Here is a 25,862-nt window from a genome sequence, read left to right as displayed (position 1 = left end):
TCAGAGACTTGTTGACATGTCTCTGCTTTGATGCAGCTTCAGAGACTTGTGGACATGTCTCTGCTTTGATGCAGCTTCAGAGACTTGTTGACATGTCTCTGCTTTGATGCAGCTTCAGAGACTTGTGGACATGTCTCTGCTTTGATGCAGCTTCAGAGACTTGTGGACATGTCTCTGCTTTGATGCAGCTTCAGAGACTTGTGGACATGTCTCTGCTTTGATGCAGCTTCAGAGACTTGTTGACATGTCTCTGCTTTGATGCAGCTTCAGAGACTTGTGGACATGTCTCTGCTTTGATGCAGCTTCAGAGACTTGTGGACATGTCTCTGCTTTGATGCAGCTTCAGAGACTTGTGGACATGTCTCTGCTTTGATGCTGCTTCAGAGACTTGTGGACATGTCTCTGCTTTGATGCTGCTTCAGAGACTTGTTGACATGTCTCTGCTTTGATGCAGCTTCAGAGACTTGTTGACATGTCTCTGCTTTGATGCAGCTTCAGAGACTTGTTGACATGTCTCTGCTTTGATGCAGCTTCAGAGACTTGTGGACATGTCTCTGCTTTGATGCAGCTTCAGAGACTTGTGGACATGTCTCTGCTTTGATGCTGCTTCAGAGACTTGTGGACATGTCTCTGCTTTGATGCTGCTTCAGAGACTTGTTGACATGTCTCTGCTTTGATGCAGCTTCAGAGACTTGTGGACATGTCTCTGCTTTGATGCAGCTTCAGAGACTTGTTGACATGTCTCTGCTTTGATGCAGCTTCAGAGACTTGTGGACATGTCTCTGCTTTGATGCAGCTTCAGAGACTTGTGGACATGTCTCTGCTTTGATGCTGCTTCAGAGACTTGTGGACATGTCTCTGCTTTGATGCAGCTTCAGAGACTTGTGGACATGTCTCTGCTTTGATGCAGCTTCAGAGACTTGTGGACATGTCTCTGCTTTGATGCAGCTACAACACATCTGTATTTCTCATGTCAGTAGTTTCAGTCATTGATTGTGCTGCAGCTCACACCTGTAATTAAAGTCTCCCCCCCCCCACCCCCCACAGGTATGTCTACCCCCCCACCCCTCGCGGACCTCTCGCGGCTCTATCAGACGGAGTTCGTGCGCAGTGTGCGCGCGGTGGGTGCGCTGTGGGCCGTATGCGCACTCTGCTCCGCGGTCCTGCAGCTCGTGGTGCTGCTGCAGCCCGCGTGGGTGCGCAGCGGGGGGGGGGGCGAGGCCAGCGGCACCCTGGGGCTGTTCCAGGTGAGACACAAGGACACGCCCACACACACACATGCTGTCCAATCAGGGTCTGTGTAGGAGATTTATTTGTATTGTATTTAACCAGATAAAAAGCATTGAGATGAAATCTCATTCACAAAGCTGACCGTGACACGGTGAACACAGAACACAGACACATGAGATACAGAGAACACAGACACATGAGATACAGAGAACACAAACACATGAAATACAGAGAACACAAACATGTGAGATACAGAGAACACAGACACATGAGATACAGAGAACACAGACATATGAGATACAGAGAACACAGACATGTGAGATACAGAGAACACAGACACATGAGATACAGAGAACACAGACACATGAGATACAGAGAACACAGACATGTGAGATACAGAGAACACAGACACATGAGATACAGAGAACACAGACACATGAGATACAGAGAACACAGACATGTGAGATACACAGAACACAGACATGTGAGATACAGAGAACACAGACACATGAGATACAGAGAACACAGACATGTGAGATACAGAGAACACAGACACATGAGATACAGAGAACACAGACATATGAGATACAGAGAACACAGACATGTGAGATACAGAGAACACAGACACATGAGATACAGAGAACACAGACACATGAGATACAGAGAACACAGACATGTGAGATACAGAGAACACAGACACATGAGATACAGAGAACACAGACACATGAGATACAGAGAACACAGACACATGAGATACAGAGAACACAGACATATGAGATACAGAGAACACAGACACATGAGATACAGAGAACACAGACACATGAGATACAGAGAACACAGACACATGAGATACAGAGAACACAGACACATGAGATACAGAGAACACAGACACGTGAGATACAGAGAACACAGACATGTGAGATACAGAGAACACAGACACATGAGATACAGAGAACACAGACATGTGAGATACAGAGAACACAGACATGTGAGATACAGAGAACACAGACACATGAGATACAGAGAACACAGACATGTGAGATACAGAGAACACAGACATGTGAGATACAGAGAACACAGACACATGAGATACAGAGAACACAGACATGTGAGATACAGAGAACACAGACATGTGAGATACAGAGAACACAGACACATGAGATACAGAGAACACAGACATGTGAGATACAGAGAACACAGACACATGAGATAAAGAGAACACAGACACATGAGATACAGAGAACACAGACACATGAGATACAGAGAACACAGACACATGAGATACAGAGAACACAGACACATGAGATACAGAGAACACAGACACATGAGATACAGAGAACACAGACACATGAGATACAGAGAACACAGACATGTGAGATACAGAGAACACAGACACATGAGATACAGAGAACACAGACACATGAGATACAGAGAACACAGACACATGAGATACAGAGAACACAGACACATGAGATACAGAGAACACAAACACATGAGATACAGAGAACACAGACACATGAGATAAAGAGAACACAGACATGTGAGATACAGAGAACACAGACACATGAGATACAGAGAACACAGACACATGAGATACAGAGAACACAGACACATGAGATACAGAGAACACAGACATGTGAGATACAGAGAACACAGACATGTGAGATACAGAGAACACAGACATGTGAGATACAGAGAACACAGACATGTGAGATACAGAGAACACAGACACATGAGATACAGAGAACACAGACATGTGAGATACAGAGAACACAGACATGTGAGATACAGAGAACACAGACATGTGAGATACAGAGAACACAGACACATGAGATACAGAGAACACAGACATGTGAGATACAGAGAACACAGACATGTGAGATACAGAGAACACAGACACATGAGATAAAGAGAACACAGACACATGAGATACAGAGAACACAGACACATGAGATACAGAGAACACAGACATGTGAGATACAGAGAACACAGACACATGAGATACAGAGAACACAGACACGTGAGATACAGAGAACACAGACATGTGAGATACAGAGAACACAGACACATGAGATACAGAGAACACAGACATGTGAGATACAGAGAACACAGACATGTGAGATACAGAGAACACAGACATGTGAGATACAGAGAACACAGACACATGAGATAAAGAGAACACAGACATGTGAGATACAGAGAACACAGACATGTGAGATACAGAGAACACAGACATGTGAGATACAGAGAACACAGACATGTGAGATACAGAGAACACAGACACATGAGATACAGAGAACACAGACACATGAGATACAGAGAACACAGACATGAGATACAGAGAACACAGACATGTGAGATACAGAGAACACAGACATGTGAGATACAGAGAACACAGACACATGAGATACAGAGAACACAGACATGTGAGATACAGAGAACACAGACATGTGAGATACAGAGAACACAGACACATGAGATACAGAGAACACAGACATGTGAGATACAGAGAACACAGACATGTGAGATACAGAGAACACAGACACATGAGATACTGAGAACACAGACACATGAGATACAGAGAACACAGACATGTGAGATACAGAGAACACAGACATGTGAGATACAGAGAACACAGACACATGAGATACTGAGAACACAGACACATGAGATACAGAGAACACAGACACATGAGATACAGAGAACACAGACACATGAGATACAGAGAACACAGACACATGAGATACAGAGAACACAGACACATGAGATACAGAGAACACAGACACATGAGATACAGAGAACACAGACATATGAGATACAGAGAACACAGACACATGAGATAAAGAGAACACAGACACATGAGATACAGAGAACACAGATACATGAGATAAAGAGAACACAGACACATGAGATACAGAGAACACAGACACATGAGATAAAGAGAACACAGACACATGAGATACAGAGAACACAGACACATGAGATACAGAGAACACAGACATGTGAGATACAGAGAACACAGACATGTGAGATACAGAGAACACAGACATGTGAGATACAGAGAACACAGACACATGAGATACAGAGAACACAGACACATGAGATACAGAGAACACAGACACATGAGATACAGAGAACACAGACATATGAGATACAGAGAACACAGACACATGAGATAAAGAGAACACAGACACATGAGATACAGAGAACACAGATACATGAGATAAAGAGAACACAGACACATGAGATACAGAGAACACAGACACATGAGATAAAGAGAACACAGACACATGAGATACAGAGAACACAGACACATGAGATACAGAGAACACAGACATGTGAGATACAGAGAACACAGACATGTGAGATACAGAGAACACAGACATGTGAGATACAGAGAACACAGACACATGAGATACAGAGAACACAGACACATGAGATACAGAGAACACAGACACATGAGATACAGAGAACACAGACATGTGAGATACAGAGAACACAGACATGTGAGATACAGAGAACACAGACATGTGAGATAAAGAGAACACAGACACATGAGATACAGAGAACACAGACACATGAGATACAGAGAACACAGACACATGAGATACAGAGAACACAGACATGTGAGATACAGAGAACACAGACATGTGAGATACAGAGAACACAGACACATGAGATACAGAGAACACAGACACATGAGATACAGAGAACACAGACACATGAGATACAGAGAACACAGACATGTGAGATACAGAGAACACAGACATGTGAGATACAGAGAACACAGACACATGAGATAAAGAGAACACAGACATGTGAGATACAGAGAACACAGACATGTGAGATACAGAGAACACAGACACATGAGATACAGAGAACACAGACACATGAGATAAAGAGAACACAGACACATGAGATACAGAGAACACAGACACATGAGATACAGAGAACACAGACATGTGAGATACAGAGAACACAGACACATGAGATACAGAGAACACAGACACATGAGATACAGAGAACACAGACACATGAGATACAGAGAACACAGACACATGAGATACAGAGAACACAGACACATGAGATACAGAGAACACAGACACATGAGATACAGAGAACACAGACATGTGAGATACAGAGAACACAGACATGTGAGATACAGAGAACACAGACATATGAGATACAGAGAACACAGACATGTGAGATACAGAGAACACAGACACATGAGATACAGAGAACACAGACACATGAGATACAGAGAACACAGACATATGAGATACAGAGAACACAGACACATGAGATACAGAGAACACAGACACATGAGATACAGAGAACACAGACATGTGAGATACAGAGAACACAGACATGAGATACAGAGAACACAGACACATGAGATACAGAGAACACAGACACATGAGATACAGAGAACACAGACACATGAGATACAGAGAACACAGACACATGAGATACAGAGAACACAGACACATGAGATACAGAGAACACAGACACGTGAGATACAGAGAACACAGACATATGAGATACAGAGAACACAGACACATGAGATACAGAGAACACAGACACATGAGATACAGAGAACACAGACATGTGAGATACAGAGAACACAGACATGAGATACAGAGAACACAGACACATGAGATACAGAGAACACAGACACATGAGATACAGAGAACACAGACACATGAGATACAGAGAACACAGACACATGAGATACAGAGAACACAGACACATGAGATACAGAGAACACAGACACATGAGATACAGAGAACACAGACACATGAGATACAGAGAACACAGACACATGAGATACAGAGAACACAGACACATGAGATACAGAGAACACAGACATGTGAGATACAGAGAACACAGACATGTGAGATACAGAGAACACAGACACATGAGATACAGAGAACACAGACATATGAGATACAGAGAACACAGACACATGAGATACAGAGAACACAGACACATGAGATACAGAGAACACAGACACATGAGATACAGAGAACACAGACATGTGAGATACAGAGAACACAGACATGTGAGATACAGAGAACACAGACATGAGAGATACAGAGAACACAGACACGTGAGATACAGAGAACACAGACACATGAGATACAGAGAACACAGACACATGAGATACAGAGAACACAGACATGAGAGATACAGAGAACACAGACACATGAGATACAGAGAACACAGACATGTGAGATACAGAGAACACAGACACATGAGATACAGAGAACACAGACATGTGAGATACAGAGAACACAGACACATGAGATACAGAGAACACAGACACATGAGATACAGAGAACACAGACATGAGAGATACAGAGAACACAGACACATGAGATACAGAGAACACAGACATGAGAGATACAGAGAACACAGACACATGAGATACAGAGAACACAGACATGTGAGATACAGAGAACACAGACACATGAGATACAGAGAACACAGACACATGAGATACAGAGAACACAGACATGTGAGATACAGAGAACACAGACACATGAGATACAGAGAACACAGACATGAGAGATACAGAGAACACAGACACATGAGATACAGAGAACACAGACATGTGAGATACAGAGAACACAGACACATGAGATACAGAGAACACAGACACATGAGATACAGAGAACACAGACACATGAGATACAGAGAACACAGACACGTGAGATACAGAGAACACAGACACATGAGATACAGAGAACACAGACATGTGAGATACAGAGAACACAGACATGAGATACAGAGAACACAGACATATGAGATACAGAGAACACAGACATATGAGATACAGAGAACACAGACATGTGAGATACAGAGAACACAGACACATGAGATACAGAGAACACAGACATGAGATACAGAGAACACAGACACATGAGATACAGAGAACACAGACACATGAGATACAGAGAACACAGACATGTGAGATACAGAGAACACAGACACATGAGATACAGAGAACACAGACACATGAGATACAGAGAACACAGACATGTGAGATACAGAGAACACAGACATGAGAGATACAGAGAACACAGACATGTGAGATACAGAGAACACAGACATGTGAGATACAGAGAACACAGACATGTGAGATACAGAGAACACAGACATGTGAGATACAGAGAACACAGACATGTGAGATACAGAGAACACAGACATGAGAGATACAGAGAACACAGACACATGAGATACAGAGAACACAGACACATGAGATACAGAGAACACAGACATGTGAGATACAGAGAACACAGACATGAGAGATACAGAGAACACAGACATGTGAGATACAGAGAACACAGACATGTGAGATACAGAGAACACAGACACATGAGATACAGAGAACACAGACATATGAGATACAGAGAACACAGACACATGAGATACAGAGAACACAGACACATGAGATACAGAGAACACAGACACGTGAGATACAGAGAACACAGACATGTGAGATACAGAGAACACAGACACATGAGATACAGAGAACACAGACATGTGAGATACAGAGAACACAGACACATGAGATACAGAGAACACAGACACATGAGATACAGAGAACACAGACACATGAGATAAAGAGAACACAGACACATGAGATACAGAGAACACAGACACATGAGATACAGAGAACACAGACACATGAGATACAGAGAACACAGACACATGAGATAAAGAGAACACAGACACATGAGATACAGAGAACACAGACACATGAGATACAGAGAACACAGACACATGAGATACAGAGAACACAGACACATGAGATACAGAGAACACAGACATATGAGATACAGAGAACACAGACACATGAGATACAGAGAACACAGACATGTGAGATACAGAGAACACAGACATGTGAGATACAGAGAACACAGACATGTGAGATACAGAGAACACAGACATATGAGATACAGAGAACACAGACATGTGAGATACAGAGAACACAGACACATGAGATACAGAGAACACAGACATGTGAGATACAGAGAACACAGACACATGAGATACAGAGAACACAGACATGTGAGATACAGAGAACACAGACACATGAGATACAGAGAACACAGACACATGAGATACAGAGAACACAGACACATGAGATACAGAGAACACAGACATATGAGATACAGAGAACACAGACACATGAGATACAGAGAACACAGACACATGAGATACTGAGAACACAGACATGAGAGATACAGAGAACACAGACACATGAGATACTGAGAACACAGACACATGAGATACAGAGAACACAGACATTTGAGATACAGAGAACACAGACACATGAGATACAGAGAACACAGACATGTGAGATACAGAGAACACAGACACATGAGATACAGAGAACACAGACACATGAGATACAGAGAACACAGACATGTGAGATACAGAGAACACAGACACATGAGATACAGAGAACACAGACATGAGATACAGAGAACACAGACACATGAGATAAAGAGAACACAGACATGAGATACTGAGAACACAGACACATGAGATACAGAGAACACAAACATATGAGATACAGAGAACACAGACACATGAGATACAGAGAACACAGACACATGAGATACAGAGAACACAGACACATGAGATACAGAGAACACAGACACATGAGATACAGAGAACACAGACACATGAGATACAGAGAACACAGACACATGAGATACAGAGAACACAGACACATGAGATACAGAGAACACAGACACATGAGATACAGAGAACACAGACACATGAGATACAGAGAACACAGACATGAGATAAAGAGAACACAGACACATGAGATACAGAGAACACAGACACATGAGATACAGAGAACACAGACACATGAGATACAGAGAACACAGACACATGAGATACTGAGAACACAGACATGAGATACAGAGAACACAGACACATGAGATACAGAGAACACAGACACATGAGATACAGAGAACACAGACACATGAGATACAGAGAACACAGACACATGAGATACAGAGAACACAGACACATGAGATACTGAGAACACAGACATGTGAGATACAGAGAACACAGACACATGAGATACAGAGAACACAGACACATGAGATACAGAGAACACAGACACATGAGATACAGAGAACACAGACATGTGAGATACAGAGAACACAGACACATGAGATACAGAGAACACAGACATGTGAGATACAGAGAACACAGACATGTGAGATACAGAGAACACAGACACGTGAGATACAGAGAACACAGACACATGAGATACAGAGAACACAGACACATGAGATACAGAGAACACAGACATATGAGATACAGAGAACACAGACACATGAGATACAGAGAACACAGACATGAGAGATACAGAGAACACAGACACATGAGATACAGAGAACACAGACACATGAGATAAAGAGAACACAGACACATGAGATACAGAGAACACAGACATGTGAGATACAGAGAACACAGACATGTGAGATACAGAGAACACAGACACATGAGATACAGAGAACACAGACACATGAGATACAGAGAACACAGACACATGAGATACAGAGAACACAGACATGAGAGATACAGAGAACACAGACACATGAGATACAGAGAACACAGACACATGAGATAAAGAGAACACAGACACATGAGATACAGAGAACACAGACATGTGAGATACAGAGAACACAGACACATGAGATACAGAGAACACAGACACATGAGATACAGAGAACACAGACACATGAGATACAGAGAACACAGACATGTGAGATACAGAGAACACAGACATGTGAGATACAGAGAACACAGACATGTGAAATACAGAGAACACAGACATATGAGATACAGAGAACACAGACACATGAGATACAGAGAACACAGACACATGAGATACAGAGAACACAGACATGTGAGATACAGAGAACACAGACATGTGAGATACAGAGAACACAGACATATGAGATACAGAGAACACAGACACATGAGATACAGAGAACACAGACACATGAGATACAGAGAACACAGACATGAGATACAGAGAACACAGACACATGAGATACAGAGAACACAGACATGTGAGATACAGAGAACACAGACATATGAGATACAGAGAACACAGACACATGAGATACAGAGAACACAGACACATGAGATACAGAGAACACAGACATGTGAGATACAGAGAACACAGACATGTGAGATACAGAGAACACAGACATGTGAAATACAGAGAACACAGACATATGAGATACAGAGAACACAGACACATGAGATACAGAGAACACAGACACATGAGATACAGAGAACACAGACACATGAGATACAGAGAACACAGACACATGAGATACACAGAACACAGACACGTGAGATACAGAGAACACAGACACATGAGATACAGAGAACACAGACACATGAGATACAGAGAACACAGACACATGAGATACAGAGAACACAGACACATGAGATACAGAGAACACAGACACATGAGATACAGAGAACACAGACATGAGAGATACAGAGAACACAGACACATGAGATACAGAGAACACAGACATATGAGATACAGAGAACACAGACATGTGAGATACAGAGAACACAGACATGAGAGATACAGAGAACACAGACACGTGAGATACAGAGAACACAGACACATGAGATACAGAGAACACAGACATGTGAGATACAGAGAACACAGACATGAGATACAGAGAACACAGACATGTGAGATACAGAGAACACAGACATGAGAGATACAGAGAACACAGACATGTGAGATACAGAGAACACAGACACATGAGATACAGAGAACACAGACATGAGAGATACAGAGAACACAGACACATGAGATACAGAGAACACAGACATGAGAGATACAGAGAACACAGACATGAGAGATACAGAGAACACAGACACATGAGATACAGAGAACACAGACACATGAGATACAGAGAACACAGACACATGAGATACAGAGAACACAGACACATGAGATACAGAGAACACAGACACATGAGATACAGAGAACACAGACATGTGAGATACAGAGAACACAGACATGAGAGATACAGAGAACACAGACACATGAGATACAGAGAACACAGAAACATGAGATACAGAGAACACAGACATGTGAGATACAGAGAACACAGACATGTGAGATACACAGAACACAGACACATGAGATACAGAGAACACAGACACATGAGATACAGAGAACACAGACACATGAGATACAGAGAACACAGACACATGAGATACAGAGAACACAGACACATGAGATACAGAGAACACAGACACATGAGATACAGAGAACACAGACACATGAGATACAGAGAACACAGACACATGAGATACAGAGAACACAGACACATGAGATACAGAGAACACAGACACATGAGATACAGAGAACACAGACATGTGAGATACAGAGAACACAGACACGTGAGATACAGAGAACACAGACATGTGAGATACACAGAACACAGACACATGAGATACAGAGAACACAGACACATGAGATACAGAGAACACAGACATGTGAGATACAGAGAACACAGACATATGAGATACAGAGAACACAGACACATGAGATACAGAGAACACAGACACATGAGATACAGAGAACACAGACATGTGAGATACAGAGAACACAGACATGTGAGATACAGAGAACACAGACACATGAGATACAGAGAACACAGACATGTGAGATACAGAGAACACAGACATGTGAGATACAGAGAACACAGACACATGAGATACAGAGAACACAGACATATGAGATACAGAGAACACAGACACATGAGATACAGAGAACACAGACATATGAGATACAGAGAACACAGACACATGAGATACAGAGAACACAGACACATGAGATACAGAGAACACAGACACATGAGATACAGAGAACACAGACACATGAGATACAGAGAACACAGACACATGAGATACAGAGAACACAGACACATGAGATACAGAGAACACAGACACATGAGATACAGAGAACACAGACACATGAGATACAGAGAACACAGACACATGAGATACAGAGAACACAGACACATGAGATACAGAGAACACAGACATGTGAGATACAGAGAACACAGACATATGAGATACAGAGAACACAGACACATGAGATACAGAGAACACAGACATGTGAGATACAGAGAACACAGACATGTGAGATACAGAGAACACAGACATGTGAGATACAGAGAACACAGACACATGAGATACACAGAACACAGACATGTGAGATACAGAGAACACAGACACATGAGATACAGAGAACACAGACACATGAGATACAGAGAACACAGACACGTGAGATACAGAGAACACAGACATGTGAGATACAGAGAACACAGACATGTGAGATACAGAGAACACAGACACATGAGATACAGAGAACACAGACACATGAGATACAGAGAACACAGACACATGAGATACAGAGAACACAGACATGTGAGATACAGAGAACACAGACACATGAGATACAGAGAACACAGACATGTGAGATACAGAGAACACAGACACATGAGATACAGAGAACACAGACATGTGAGATACAGAGAACACAGACACATGAGATACAGAGAACACAGACATGAGAGATACAGAGAACACAGACACATGAGATACAGAGAACACAGACATGAGAGATACAGAGAACACAGACATGTGAGATACAGAGAACACAGACACATGAGATACAGAGAACACAGACACATGAGATACAGAGAACACAGACATGTGAGATACAGAGAACACAGACACATGAGATACAGAGAACACAGACACATGAGATACAGAGAACACAGACATGTGAGATACAGAGAACACAGACACATGAGATACAGAGAACACAGACATGTGAGATACAGAGAACACAGACATGTGAGATACAGAGAACACAGACACATGAGATACAGAGAACACAGACATGTGAGATACAGAGAACACAGACACATGAGATACAGAGAACACAGACACATGAGATACAGAGAACACAGACACATGAGATACAGAGAACACAGACACATGAGATACAGAGAACACAGACATGTGAGATACAGAGAACACAGACACATGAGATACAGAGAACACAGACATGTGAGATACAGAGAACACAGACACATGAGATACAGAGAACACAGACACATGAGATACAGAGAACACAGACACATGAGATACAGAGAACACAGACACATGAGATACAGAGAACACAGACACATGAGATACAGAGAACACAGACACATGAGATACAGAGAACACAGACACATGAGATACAGAGAACACAGACATGTGAGATACAGAGAACACAGACATATGGGATACAGAGAACACAGACATATGAGATACAGAGAACACAGACACATGAGATAAAGAGAACACAGACACATGAGATACAGAGAACACAGACATGTGAGATACAGAGAACACAGACATGTGAGATACAGAGAACACAGACACATGAGATACAGAGAACACAGACACATGAGATACAGAGAACACAGACACATGAGATACAGAGAACACAGACATGTGAGATACAGAGAACACAGACATGTGAGATACAGAGAACACAGACATGTGAGATACAGAGAACACAGACATGTGAGATACAGAGAACACAGACACATGAGATACAGAGAACACAGACATATGAGATACAGAGAACACAGACATGTGAGATACAGAGAACACAGACACATGAGATACAGAGAACACAGACATGTGAGATACAGAGAACACAGACACATGAGATACAGAGAACACAGACACATGAGATACAGAGAACACAGACACATGAGATACAGAGAACACAGACATTTGAGATACAGAGAACACAGACACATGAGATACAGAGAACACAGACACATGAGATACAGAGAACACAGACATGTGAGATACAGAGAACACAGACACATGAGATACAGAGAACACAGACATGTGAGATACAGAGAACACAGACACATGAGATACAGAGAACACAGACATGTGAGATACAGAGAACACAGACACGTGAGATACAGAGAACACAGACATGAGAGATACAGAGAACACAGACACATGAGATACAGAGAACACAGACACATGAGATACAGAGAACACAGACATGTGAGATACAGAGAACACAGACACATGAGATACAGAGAACACAGACATGTGAGATACAGAGAACACAGACATATGAGATACAGAGAACACAGACACATGAGATACAGAGAACACAGACACATGAGATACAGAGAACACAGACACATGAGATACAGAGAACACAGACACATGAGATACAGAGAACACAGACACATGAGATACAGAGAACACAGACATGTGAGATACAGAGAACACAGACACATGAGATACAGAGAACACAGACACATGAGATACAGAGAACACAGACATGTGAGATACAGAGAACACAGACATGTGAGATACAGAGAACACAGACATGTGAGATACAGAGAACACAGACACATGAGATACAGAGAACACAGACACATGAGATACAGAGAACACAGACATGTGAGATACAGAGAACACAGACACATGAGATACAGAGAACACAGACATGTGAGATACAGAGAACACAGACACATGAGATACAGAGAACACAGACATGTGAGATACAGAGAACACAGACACGTGAGATACAGAGAACACAGACACATGAGATACAGAGAACACAGACATATGAGATACAGAGAACACAGACATGTGAGATACAGAGAACACAGACATGTGAGATACAGAGAACACAGACATGTGAGATACAGAGAACACAGACATGTGAGATACAGAGAACACAGACACATGAGATACAGAGAACACAGACATGTGAGATACAGAGAACACAGACATGTGAGATACAGAGAACACAGACACATGAGATACAGAGAACACAGACACATGAGATACAGAGAACACAGACATGTGAGATACAGAGAACACAGACACATGAGATACAGAGAACACAGACATGTGAGATACAGAGAACACAGACATATGAGATACAGAGAACACAGACATGTGAGATACAGAGAACACAGACATTTGAGATACAGAGAACACAGACACATGAGATACAGAGAACACAGACATGTGAGATACAGAGAACACAGACATTTGAGATACAGAGAACACAGACACATGAGATACAGAGAACACAGACACATGAGATACAGAGAACACAGACACATGAGATACAGAGAACACAGACATGTGAGATACAGAGAACACAGACATGTGAGATACAGAGAACACAAACACATGAGATACAGAGAACACAGACACGTGAGATACAGAGAACACAGACACATGAGATACAGAGAACACAGACATGTGAGATACAGAGAACACAGACATGTGAGATACAGAGAACACAGACACATGAGATACAGAGAACACAGACACATGAGATACAGAGAACACAGACACATGAGATACAGAGAACACAGACACGTGAGATACAGAGAACACAGACACATGAGATACAGAGAACACAGACACATGAGATACAGAGAACACAGACACATGAGATACAGAGAACACAGACACATGAGATACAGAGAACACAGACACATGAGATACAGAGAACACAGACATGTGAGATACAGAGAACACAGACACATGAGATACAGAGAACACAGACACATGAGATACAGAGAACACAGACACGTGAGATACAGAGAACACAGACATGTGAGATACAGAGAACACAGACACATGAGATACAGAGAACACAGACACATGAGATACAGAGAACACAGACACATGAGATACAGAGAACACAGACATGTGAGATACAGAGAACACAGACACATGAGATACAGAGAACACAGACACATGAGATACAGAGAACACAGACACATGAGATACAGAGAACACAGACACATGAGATACAGAGAACACAGACACATGAGATACAGAGAACACAGACACATGAGATACAGAGAACACAGACATGTGAGATACAGAGAACACAGACACATGAGATACAGAGAACACAGACACATGAGATACAGAGAACACAGACACATGAGATACAGAGAACACAGACACATGAGATACAGAGAACACAGACACATGAGATACTGAGAACACAGACATGAGATACAGAGAACACAGACATGTGAGATACAGAGAACACAGACATGTGAGATACAGAGAACACAGACACATGAGATACAGAGAACACAGACACGAGAGATACAGAGAACACAGACATGTGAGATACAGAGAACACAGACACATGAGATACAGAGAACACAGACACATGAGATACAGAGAACACAGACACATGAGATACAGAGAACACAGACATGTGAGATACAGAGAACACAGACACATGAGATACAGAGAACACAGACATGTGAGATACAGAGAACACAGACATGTGAGATACAGAGAACACAGACACGTGAGATACAGAGAACACAGACACATGAGATACAGAGAACACAGACACATGAGATACAGAGAACACAGACATATGAGATACAGAGAACACAGACACATGAGATACAGAGAACACAGACACATGAGATACAGAGAACACAGACATGAGAGATACAGAGAACACAGACACATGAGATACAGAGAACACAGACACATGAGATACAGAGAACACAGACATGAGATACAGAAACACAGACATGGAGATACAGAGAACACAGACATGTGAGATACAGAGAACACAGACACATGAGATACAGAGAACACAGACACATGAGATACAGAGAACACAGACATGTGAGATACAGAGAACACAGACACATGAGATACAGAGAACACAGACACATGAGATACAGAGAACACAGACATCATGAGATACAGAGAACACAGACACATGAGATACAGAGAACACAGACACATGAGATACAGAGAACACAGACATGTGAGATACAGAGAACACAGACATGAGATAAGAGAACACAGACACATGAGATACAGAGAACACAGACACTGTGAGATACAGAGAACACAGACATGTGAGATACAGAGAACACAGACATGTGAGATACAGAGAACACAGACATATGAGATACAGAGAACACAGACACATGAGATACAGAGAACACAGACACATGAGATACAGAGAACACAGACATGTGAGATACAGAGAACACAGACACATGAGATACAGAGAACACAGACACATGAGATACAGAGAACACAGACATGTGAGATACAGAGAACACAGACACATGAGATACACAGAACACAGACAGTGAGATACAGAGAACACAGACACATGAGATACAGAACACAGACACATGAGATACAGAGAACACAGACACATGAGATACAGAGAACACAGACACATGAGATACAGAGAACACAGACACATGAGATACAGAGAACACAGACATATGAGATACAGAGAACACAGACATGTGAGATACAGAGAACACAGACATGAGAGATACAGAGAACACAGACACATGAGATACAGAGAACACAGACATGGAGATACAGAGAACACAGACATGTGAGATACAGAGAACACAGACACATGAGATACAGAGAACACAGACACAGTGAGATACAGAGAACACAGACACATGAGATACAGAGAACACAGACATGAGATACAGAGAACACAGACACATGAGATACAGAGAACACAGACATGAGAGATACAGAGAACACAGACACATGAGATACAGAGAACACAGAACATGAGATACAGAGAACACAGACACTTGAGATACAGAGAACACAGACACATGAGATACAGAGAACACAGACACATGAGATACAGAGAACACAGACACATGAGATACAGAGAACACAGACATGTGAGATACAGAGAACACAGACACATGAGATACAGAGAACACAGACATGAGATACAGAGAACACAGACACATGAGATACAGAGAACACAGACACATGAGATACAGAGAACACAGACACATGAGATACAGAGAACACAGACACATGAGATACAGAGAACACAGACATGTGAGATACAGAGAACACAGACACATGAGATACAGAGAACACAGACATATGAGATACAGAGAACACAGACACATGAGATACAGAGAACACAGACACATGAGATACAGAGAACACAGACACATGAGATACAGAGAACACAGACACATGAGATACAGAGAACACAGACAATGAGATACAGAGAACACAGACACATGAGATACAGAGAACACAGACACATGAGATACAGAGAACACAGACACATGAGATACAGAGAACACAGACACATGAGATACAGAGAACACAGACACATGAGATACAGAGAACACAGACACATGAGATACAGAGAACACAGACACATGAGATACAGAGAACACAGACACATGAGATACAGAGAACACAGACACTTGAGATACAGAGAACACAGACACATGAGATACAGAGAACACAGACAATGTGAGATACAGAGAACACAGACATGAGATACAGAGAACACAGACACTGTGAGATACAGAGAACACAGACACATGAGATACAGAGAACACAGACATGTGAGATACAGAGAACACAGACACATGAGATACAGAGAACACAGACACATGAGATACAGAGAACACAGACACATGAGATACAGAGAACACAGACATGTGAGATACAGAGACACAGACACATGAGATACAGAGAACACAGACACATGAGATACAGAGAACACAGACACATGAGATACAGAGAACACAGACATGTGAGATACAGAGAACACAGACACATGAGATACAGAGAACACAGACACATGAGATACAGAGAACACAGACACGTGAGATACAGAGAACACAGACCATGTGAGATACAGAGAACACAGACACAGTGAGATACAGAGAACACAGACACATGAGATACAGAGAACACAGACACATGAGATACAGAGAACACAGACATGAGATACAGAGAACACAGACATGTGAGATACAGAGAACACAGACACATGAGATACAGAGAACACAGACATGTGAGATACAGAGAACACAGACATGTGAGATACAGAGAACACAGACATATGAGATACAGAGAACACAGACATATGAGATACAGAGAACACAGACACATGAGATACAGAGAACACAGACATGAGATACAGAGAACACAGACATGTGAGATACAGAGAACACAGACACATGAGATACAGAGAACACAGACATGAGAGATACAGAGAACACAGACACATGAGATACAGAGAACACAGACATGAGAGATACAGAGAACACAGACATGTGAGATACAGAGAACACAGACACATGAGATACAGAGAACACAGACACATGAGATACAGAGAACACAGACATGTGAGATACAGAGAACACAGACACATGAGATACAGAGAACACAGACACATGAGATACAGAGAACACAGACACATGAGATACAGAGAACACAGACACTTGAGATACAGAGAACACAGACACATGAGATACAGAGAACACAGACATGTGAGATACAGAGAACACAGACACATGAGATACAGAGAACACAGACATGTGAGATACAGAGAACACAGACAAGTGGGATACAGAGAACACAGACACATGAGATACAGAGAACACAGACATGTGAGATACAGAGACACAGACATGTGAGATACAGAGAACACAGACACATGAGATACAGAGAACACAGACACATGAGATACAGAGAACACAGACACATGAGATACAGAGAACACAGACATGTGAGATACAGAGAACACAGACACATGAGATACAGAGAACACAGACACATGAGATACAGAGAACACAGACACATGAGATACAGAGAACACAGACACATGAGATACAGAGAACACAGACATGTGAGATACAGAGAACACAGACACTATGAGATACAGAGAACACAGACATATGAGATACAGAGAACACAGACATGTGAGATACAGAGAACACAGACATATGAGATACAGAGAACACAGACACATGAGATACAGAGAACACAGACAATGAGATACAGAGACACAGACACATGAGATACAGAGAACACAGACAGTGAGATACAGAGAACACAGACATGTGAGATACAGAGAACACAGACATGTGAGATACAGAGAACACAGACATGTGAGATACAGAGAACACAGACACATGAGATACAGAGAACACAGACACGTGAGATACAGAGAACACAGACACATGAGATACAGAGAACACAGACATGTGAGATACAGAGAACACAGACACATGAGATACAGAGAACACAGACACATGAGATACAGAGAACACAGACACATGAGATACAGAGAACACAGACATGTGAGATACAGAGAACACAGACATATGAGATACAGAGAACACAGACATATGAGATACAGAGAACACAGACACATGAGATACAGAGAACACAGACACATGAGATACAGAGAACACAGACATGTGAGATACAGAGAACACAGACACATGAGATACAGAGAACACAGACACATGAGATACAGAGAACACAGACACATGAGATACAGAGAACACAGACATGTGAGATACAGAGAACACAGACACATGAGATACAGAGAACACAGACACGTGAGATACAGAGAACACAGACATTTGAGATACAGAGAACACAGACACATGAGATACAGAGAACACAGACACATGAGATACAGAGAACACAGACATGTGAGATACAGAGAACACAGACACATGAGATACAGAGAACACAGACATGTGAGATACAGAGAACACAGACACATGAGATACAGAGAACACAGACACATGAGATACAGAGAACACAGACATGTGAGATACAGAGAACACAGACACGTGAGATACAGAGAACACAGACATGTGAGATACAGAGAACACAGACACATGAGATACAGAGAACACAGACATGTGAGATACAGAGAACACAGACATATGAGATACAGAGAACACAGACACATGAGATACAGAGAACACAGACACATGAGATACAGAGAACACAGACACATGAGATACAGAGAACACAGACACATGAGATACAGAGAACACAGACACATGAGATACAGAGAACACAGACATGTGAGATACAGAGAACACAGACACATGAGATACAGAGAACACAGACACATGAGATACAGAGAACACAGACATTTGAGATACAGAGAACACAGACACATGAGATACAGAGAACACAGACACATGAGATACAGAGAACACAGACATGTGAGATACAGAGAACACAGACACATGAGATACAGAGAACACAGACATGTGAGATACAGAGAACACAGACACATGAGATACAGAGAACACAGACATGTGAGATACAGAGAACACAGACACGTGAGATACAGAGAACACAGACATGTGAGATACAGAGAACACAGACATGTGAGATACAGAGAACACAGACATGTGAGATACAGAGAACACAGACACATGAGATACAGAGAACACAGACATGTGAGATACAGAGAACACAGACATGTGAGATACAGAGAACACAGACACATGAGATACAGAGAACACAGACACATGAGATACAGAGAACACAGACATGTGAGATACAGAGAACACAGACACATGAGATACAGAGAACACAGACATGTGAGATACACAGAACACAGACATGTGAGATACAGAGAACACAGACACATGAGATACAGAGAACACAGACATATGAGATACAGAGAACACAGACATGTGAGATACAGAGAACACAGACATTTGAGATACAGAGAACACAGACACATGAGATACAGAGAACACAGACATGTGAGATACAGAGAACACAGACATGTGAGATACAGAGAACACAGACACATGAGATACAGAGAACACAGACACATGAGATACAGAGAACACAGACATGTGAGATACAGAGAACACAGACACATGAGATACAGAGAACACAGACACATGAGATACAGAGAACACAGACATGTGAGATACAGAGAACACAGACACATGAGATACAGAGAACACAGACATATGAGATACAGAGAACACAGACATGTGAGATACAGAGAACACAGACATTTGAGATACAGAGAACACAGACACATGAGATACAGAGAACACAGACATGTGAGATACAGAGAACACAGACATTTGAGATACAGAGAACACAGACACATGAGATACAGAGAACACAGACACATGAGATACAGAGAACACAGACACATGAGATACAGAGAACACAGACACATGAGATACAGAGAACACAGACACGTGAGATACAGAGAACACAGACACATGAGATACAGAGAACACAGACATGTGAGATACAGAGAACACAGACATGTGAGATACAGAGAACACAGACACATGAGATACAGAGAACACAGACACATGAGATACAGAGAACACAGACACATGAGATACAGAGAACACAGACATGTGAGATACAGAGAACACAGACACATGAGATACAGAGAACACAGACACATGAGATACAGAGAACACAGACACATGAGATACAGAGAACACAGACACATGAGATACAGAGAACACAGACACATGAGATACAGAGAACACAGACACATGAGATACAGAGAACACAGACACATGAGATACAGAGAACACAGACACATGAGATACAGAGAACACAGACATATGAGATACAGAGAACACAGACATGTGAGATACAGAGAACACAGACATGAGATACAGAGAACACAAACACATGAGATACAGAGAACACAAACACATGAGATACAGAGAACACAGACACATGAGATACAGAGAACACAGACACATGAGATACAGAGAACACAGACACATGAGATACAGAGAACACAGACACATGAGATACAGAGAACACAAACACATGAGATACAGAGAACACAGACACATGAGATACAGAGAACACAGACACATGAGATACAGAGAACACAGACATGAGATACAGAGAACACAAACACATGAGATACAGAGAACACAAACACATGAGATACAGAGAACACAGACACATGAGATACAGAGAACACAGACACATGAGATACAGAGAACACAGACACATGAGATACAGAGAACACAGACACATGAGATACAGAGAACACAGACATGTGAGATACAGAGAACACAAACACATGAGATACAGAGAACACAGACACATGAGATACAGAGAACACAGACACATGAGATACAGAGAACACAGACATGAGATACAGAGAACACAAACACATGAGATACAGAGAACACAGACACATGAGATACAGAGAACACAAACACATGAGATACAGAGAACACAGACATGAGATACAGAGAACACAGACATGAGAGATACAGAGAACACAGACACATGAGATACAGAGAACACAGACATGTGAGATACAGAGAACACAGACATGTGAGATACAGAGAACACAGACACATGAGATACAGAGAACACAGACATGTGAGATACAGAGAACACAGACACATGAGATACAGAGAACACAGACACATGAGATACAGAGAACACAGACACATGAGATACAGAGAACACAGACACATGAGATACAGAGAACACAGACACATGAGATACAGAGAACACAGACACATGAGATACAGAGAACACAGACACATGAGATACAGAGAACACAGACACATGAGATACAGAGAACACAGACACATGAGATACAGAGAACACAGACACATGAGATACAGAGAACACAGACATGAGAGATACAGAGAACACAGACACATGAGATACAGAGAACACAGACATGTGAGATACAGAGAACACAGACATGTGAGATACAGAGAACACAGACACATGAGATACAGAGAACACAGACATGTGAGATACAGAGAACACAGACATGTGAGATACAGAGAACACAAACACATGAGATACAGAGAACACAGACACATGAGATACAGAGAACACAGACACATGAGATACAGAGAACACAGACATGTGAGATACAGAGAACACAGACATGTGAGATACAGAGAACACAGACACATGAGATACAGAGAACACAGACATGTGAGATACAGAGAACACAGACATGTGAGATACAGAGAACACAGACACATGAGATACAGAGAACACAGACATGTGAGATACAGAGAACACAGACATGTGAGATACAGAGAACACAGACACATGAGATACAGAGAACACAGACACATGAGATACAGAGAACACAGACACATGAGATACAGAGAACACAGACACATGAGATACAGAGAACACAGACACATGAGATACAGAGAACACAGACACATGAGATACAGAGAACACAGACATATGAGATACAGAGAACACAGACACATGAGATACAGAGAACACAGACACATGAGATACAGAGAACACAGACACATGAGATACAGAGAACACAGACACATGAGATACAGAGAACACAGACACATGAGATACAGAGAACACAGACACATGAGATACAGAGAACACAGACACATGAGATACAGAGAACACAGACACATGAGATACAGAGAACACAGACACATGAGATACAGAGAACACAGACACATGAGATACAGAGAACACAGACACATGAGATACAGAGAACACAGACACATGAGATACAGAGAACACAGACACATGAGATACAGAGAACACAGACACATGAGATACAGAGAACACAGACATATGAGATACAGAGAACACAGACACATGAGATACAGAGAACACAGACATATGAGATACAGAGAACACAGCCTAGTAAAGAACAGAGGAAAAGCAGTCCCTACATTGAGCACATTAGGACAGTAAGAAAGGCACTACTTATTACTGCAGGAGCTGCTGGTGGTAAGGACTCAGACAACTTCAATTTAAAACAGGCTATAGGGACAAGTGTCCTCAGTTTGAGGCGTGATTGAAGGTAATTCCAAGACCAAGGACTATAGGCGCGTTCACACCGCAGTACTTTTCCCACTTTAGTTCCGATATAGTTCCGAAATGTCGCGTTCACACCAAAAAGAGCCGGATCCAAAATGAGTTCATGAGAACCTTTTTAACCCTTTTCCGTTCCTGCTAGAGAGCAGGGACTTTCGTGGGAGAAAAAGGTTCCTATTTCTGATTGGCTGCACGGAATGCAAACCACGCCCCATAAAACTCCATAAAAGTTTTGTGAAGCCGCCATTTTATTATCCTTGCATTAGCATTATTAGCATTAGCTCAGCGCACAGACGCAGAGAGACTAACTTATGGCAACACAAAAGAAAACATGGGAGCGGTGGAGATGAGGAGGTGTCGGCGTTCTGGCCGTTTACTCTGAAGGCTTCAGTAGAAGCTACTGGGAGTCCAAGCAGCTTCTACTGAAGCCTTCCCCAACTCCGGGGACTTCCGGCCGGGGACTCCGGGTGGCAGTATACGCCGTGAAGTGGTTTGCGGCCTGCCAGTAAACCCAAAGCAGAAGAAGAAGAAGTGACGTCAGCGGCTTCATTTGCCTTATCCTCCCTCAGGGACTTATTCCGGTGAGAACGCGATCTGTACTTAGTTCATGAGAACTAAAGAGTTCTGATGAACTAAGTTCTGATGAACTAAGTTCTGATGAGCCTTTGTGGGAAAAGTACTGCGGTGTGAACGCTCCTCATAATGAAAAAGACTCCTTTTTCCAGCCTCAGTCCGCACAGCAGGTACCTGGACCCGTATCCACCTGGACCCGTATCCAGGTACATGGACCCGTATCCAGGTACCTGGACCCGTATCCACCTGGACCCGTATCCAGGTACCTG

The 25,862-nt window shown here is 42.1% G+C and overlaps 1 protein-coding gene across 3 annotated transcripts in view; it reads left to right on the top strand.

Moving 5' to 3' along the window:
* Positions 1 to 25,862, top strand: part of lhfpl4b (LHFPL tetraspan subfamily member 4b) — a 43,541-nt gene that overhangs the window by 9,508 nt on the left and 8,171 nt on the right. For all 3 annotated transcript variants that reach the window (XR_013807822.1, XM_079679139.1, XM_079679140.1), the window contains exon 2: positions 1,048 to 1,247. Coding sequence is in view for 2 of the 3 variants with exons in the window: in XM_079679139.1 (XP_079535265.1) it covers positions 1,048 to 1,247 (200 nt within the window). In the remaining variant the exon portion in view is untranslated. The remainder of the gene's footprint in view (positions 1 to 1,047; positions 1,248 to 25,862) is intronic.

This window comes from Notothenia rossii (assembly GCF_949606895.1).
Source record: "Notothenia rossii genome assembly, chromosome: 4".
Lineage (NCBI taxonomy): Eukaryota > Metazoa > Chordata > Actinopteri > Perciformes > Nototheniidae > Notothenia > Notothenia rossii.
Note: the sequence above shows the minus strand (reverse complement) of the source record. Positions and strands in the feature narration are given on the sequence as shown.